The 5,000-nt window shown below is 50.9% G+C and overlaps 1 protein-coding gene across 1 annotated transcript in view; it reads right to left on the reverse strand.

Annotated features, from left to right (window-relative positions):
- The window catches only part of prkar1b (protein kinase, cAMP-dependent, regulatory, type I, beta), a 204,574-nt gene that overhangs the window by 62,270 nt on the left and 137,304 nt on the right, over positions 1-5,000 (reverse strand). The window contains exon 7 of the mRNA XM_036941741.1: positions 1,365-1,523. Within this exon, the coding sequence (XP_036797636.1) occupies positions 1,365-1,523 (159 nt within the window). The remainder of the gene's footprint in view (positions 1-1,364; positions 1,524-5,000) is intronic.

Consider the following 5,000-nt stretch of genomic DNA (forward strand, 5'->3'; position numbering starts at 1 on the left):
CAGTAGCGTCAGACAGATTGGTGTCTGGACAGAGGCAGTAGCGTCAGACAGATTGGTGTCTGGACAGAGGCAGTAGCGTCAGACAGATTGGTGTCTGGACAGAGGCAGTAGCGTCAGACAGGTTGGTGTCTGGACAGAGGCAGTAGAGTCAGACAGGTTGGTGTCTGGACAGAGGCAGTAGTCAGACAGATTGGTGTCTGGACAGAGGCAGTAGCGTCAGACAGATTGGTGTCTGGACAGAGGCAGTAGCGTCAGACAGATTGGTGTCTGGACAGAGGCAGTAGAGTCAGACAGGTTGGTGTCTGGACAGAGGCAGTAGAGTTAGACAGGTTGGTGTCTGGACAGAGGCAGTAGTCAGACAGATTGGTGTCTGGACAGAGGCAGTAGAGTCAGACAGGTTGGTGTCTGGACAGAGGCAGTAGCGTCAGACAGATTGGTGCCTGGACAGAGGCAGTAGTCAGACAGATTGGTGTCTGGACAGAGGCAGTAGAGTCAGACAGGTTTGGTGTCTGGACAGAGGCAGTAGAGTTAGACAGGTTGGTGTCTGGACAGAGGCAGTAGAGTCAGACAGGTTGGTGTCTGGACAGAGGCAGTAGTCAGACAGGTTGGTGTCTGGACAGAAGCAGTCAAGTCAGACAGATTGGTGTCTGGACAGAGGCAGTAGAGTCAGACAGGTTGGTGTCTGGACAGAGTCAGTAGAGTCAGACAGGTTGGTGTCTGGACAGAGACAGTAGAGTCAGACAGATTGGTGTCTGAACAGAGGACAGCTGTGCCAGGTGTACTGTATGTGTGTCTGTTATGTACTATGAGGATGTGTCAGTAGCTGCTACGGTTGTGTGTCTGTTTATGCCTTTCTGTGTATGTGTGTGTGTGTGTGTGTGTGTGTGTGTGTGTGTGCACTTGCATGTGTGTGCACTTGCGTGTGTGTGTGCGCTCGTGTGTGCTCAGCCTGTACCATTAGGTGCGTTGGTAGCTGTCCTGGTCGTGTGTGTGTGTGTGTGTTTCTACATGTGTGTATCTGTACCATGAGGATGCGTCGGTAGCTGTCCCGGTCGTGTGTGTGTGTGTGTGTGTGTGTGTGTGTGTGTGTGTGTGTGTTTCTACATGTGTGTATCTGTACCATGAGGATGCGTCGGTAGTTGTCCTGGTCGTGTGTGTGTGTGTGTGTGTGTGTGTGTGTGTGTGTGTGTGTGTGTGTTTCTACATGTGTGTATCTGTACCATGAGGATGCGTCGGTAGCTGTCCTGGTCGTGTGTGTGTGTGTGTGTGTGTGTGTGTGTGTGTATCTGTACCATGAGGATGCGTCGGTAGCTGTCCTGGTCGTGTGTGTGTGTGTGTGTGTGTGTGTGTGTGTGTATCTGTACCATGAGGATGCGTCGGTAGCTGTCCCGGTCGATGCCCCACAGCTTCATGTCAGTCTTGGCCTTGACGGTGGCGGCTCGGGGGGTCCCGTAGATCAGGGCCAGCTCCCCAAAGCTGCCCCCCTCCCCAATACTGGTCACCCACTCTCCGTTCACATATACCTGGAGAGAGAGACACACACACAGACAGACAGATACTGTGAGAGTGGCTTCCGTGGGCTGTAACAGCCTCCCACAATACTGTGTGTGGGTAATGTATGTAGCTACATGGGCATATTGTTGGTCAACATAACACTTACTGTAAGATCATCACATTCATCACATTTCACAGAAAAGGCATGATTGGACTGTCTGAACAAAAGTATCTCCACTGAATTGGCCAATCAGAGAATAGGATCCTAATAATCCTGCAGCAATAGGAAATGGGAATTATTGTGTTGCATTATCGCATTTTGTAGGGGTTGATCCATTTGTAGTTAAGACAAACTCAAGCCTGGAAATGAGAAACTTCAGAAGCCTCTTTAAGATCCTACCTCCTTAGCTAGGACCAAGTGTTTTACCTGACCATGTGACCTGACCAGGACACAGTCCTAGTTCTAGTCCCCTTAGTCTGCTGCTGCCATACATGTTGGGCCGTAGCTATAGTCCACTCATATGAAACCAGGCCCTACTTGGAACTCTTTGTAGTGAGGTCATTAAGTGAGGAGGGCTGTGAGGGGTTAGAGTGAGGTTAAGGTGTGTGTGTGGTTAGGAAGAGGGGTTAGGGTGAGGAGGGGTGTGAGGGGTTAGTGTGAGGTTGAGGTGTGTGTGCGGTTAGGAAGAGGGGTTAGGGTGAGTGTGAGGAGGGGTGTGAGGGGTTAATGTGAGGGGTTAGTGTGAGGGATTAGGGTCTCTAGTTACAGACAGGGCTCAGGGTAGAGGTGGACATGGGTGTGAACACGACTCCCTCACCGTGGATCATTACCTTCCATTATAGGGTCAAACACAGAGGTCACTCCCGGACCGGACGACTGTCTCCACTACACACCTCTACCTCGTTTCTCCCCACATCTCTCCAGTTTCCCTTTCCAACCCACTCATACCCCTACCTCCTTTCTCCCCACATCTCTCCAGTTTCCCTTTCCAGCCCACTCACACCTCTACCTCATTTCTACCCACATCTCTCCAGTTTCCCTTTCCAACCCACTCACACCTCTACCTCCTTTCTCCCCACATCTCTCCAGTTTCCCTTTCCAACCCACTCACACCTCTACCTCCTTTCTCCCCACATCTCTCCAGTTTCCCTTTCCAACCCACTCACACCTCTACCTCATTTCTCCCCACATCTCTCCTGTTCCCCTTTCCAGCCCACTCACACCTCTACCTCATTCGCCCTCCTCTCCCCTTCTGTTTTTCTCTCCCTTCGCCCTCCCCTTTTGATCTACTTAATCCATATATCTCTATATCTTGTCTCTTGTTCCCCTTCTTCCTCCTTACCCCAAATGTCCTCTTCCCCTCAATCCCCATCCCTCCATCTCTCCCCCCTCCTTGTTTCCTGGGTCTTAGCTCTGATGGCTGGACCCCCCTGAGCATTTGATCCCCTCTAAGCCAGAGGAAGGGACACTAAAAGCCTTCTATCTCTCCTATCTCTCTCTCCCTCCCTTCTCTCTCTCTCCGTCTGTGGTGTGTGTGACTTCCCTTTGATTAAGGGGTGATGGAGGTGGGAAAGCTGTGGTGGACTTAAACACCCAAATCTCTCACTCTTGCTCGGCCTCTCTCACACACAACCCAGAACTGCGGTCACTGGATGGCCTACTTAGCTTACACACACACACACACACACACACACACACACACACACACACACACACACACACACACACACACACACACACACACACACACACACACACACACACACACACACACACACACACACACACACACACACACACACACACAGTACGGCCTCACAGAGCCCCTTTCAGTCCGCGGATTCAGTTTCACCTGTTGACACACAATCCACTTGTTGACTTAATAACACTGAGAGAAGGAAAGAAGGAGGAGAAAGATAGAGAAGGAGGGAAGGAGAGAGAGAGAGGGGGGGGGGAGATCTGAGAGTGGGGTACAATCTTCACAGAGTGCTTCAAGAGGAGCACAGGTGAATGATCCCACAATGGTCCCATGGTCCACAGGTGAATGATCTCACAATGGTCCCATGGTCCACAGCTGAATGATCTCACAATGATCCCATGGTCCACAGGTGAATGATCCCATGGTCCACAGGTGAATGATCCCACAATGATCCCATTCCACAGGTGAATGATCCCATAATGATCCCATGGTCCACAGGTGAATGATCCCATAATGATCCCATGGTCCACAGGTGAATGATCCCATAATGATCCCATGGTCCACAGGTGAATGATCCCACAATGATCCCATGGTCCACAGGTGAATGATCCCATGGTCCACAGGTTAATCATCTCACATTGATCCCATGGTCCACAGGTGAATTATCCCATAATGATCCCATGGTCCACAGGTGAATGATCTCACAATGATCCCATGGTCCACAGGTGAATGATCCCATAATGATCCCATGGTCCACAGGTGAATGATCCCATAATGATCCCATGGTCCACAGGTGAATGATCCCACAATGATCCCATGGTCCACAGGTGAATGATCTCACAATGATCCCAGGGTCCACAGGTGAATGATCCCATGGTCCACAGGTGAATGATCCCATAATGATCCCATGGTCCAGATGACATCCCTAACCGCATCCTCAGAGCATGCGCAGACCAGCTGGCTGGAGTGTTTAGGACATATTCAATCAATCCCTATCCCAGTCTGCTGTTCCCACATGCTTCAAGATGACCACCATTGTTCCTGTTCCCAAGAAAGCTAAGGTAACTGAACTAAATGACTACCGCCCCGTAGTACTCACTTCTGTCATCATGAAGTGCTTTGAGAGGATCATATCACCTCCACCATACCTTACACCCTAAAACCCACAGTAATTTGCCCCAAAAGATCCACAGATGATGCAATCGTCATCGCACTGCACACTGCCTGATCCCATATGGACAAGAGGAATACCTATGTAAGAATGCTGTTCATTGACTACAGCTCAGCCTTCAACACCCTAGTACCCTCCAAACTCATCATTAAGCTCGGGGCCCTGGGTTTGAACCCTGCCCTGTGCATCTGGGTCCTGGATTTCCTGACGGGCCGCCCCCAGGTGGTGAAGGTAGGAAACAACATCTCCACTCCGCTGATCCTCAACACAGGGAACCCACAAGGGTGCATGCTCAGCCCCCTCCTGTACTCCCTGTTCACCCATGACTGCGTGGCCATACATGCCTCCAACTCAATCATCAAGTTTCTAGATGGCAACAGTAGTGGGCTTGATCACCAAGGACGACAAGACAGCCTACCGGGAGGACGTGATCACGGACTTCAGGAAACAGCAGAGCAAGCACGCCCCCATCCACATTGATGGAGCCGCGGTGGAGAGGGTGAAAAGCTCCTCGGCGTACACATCACTGACATTCGGAAATGGTCCACCCACACAGACAGTGTGGTGAAGAAGGCATAACAGCACCTCTTCAACTTCAGGAGGCTGAAATTCAGGTTGGTCCCTAAGACCCTCAC

The sequence above is a fragment of the Oncorhynchus mykiss genome, chromosome 13 (assembly GCF_013265735.2).
Source record: "Oncorhynchus mykiss isolate Arlee chromosome 13, USDA_OmykA_1.1, whole genome shotgun sequence".
Taxonomy (NCBI): Eukaryota; Metazoa; Chordata; class Actinopteri; order Salmoniformes; family Salmonidae; genus Oncorhynchus; species Oncorhynchus mykiss.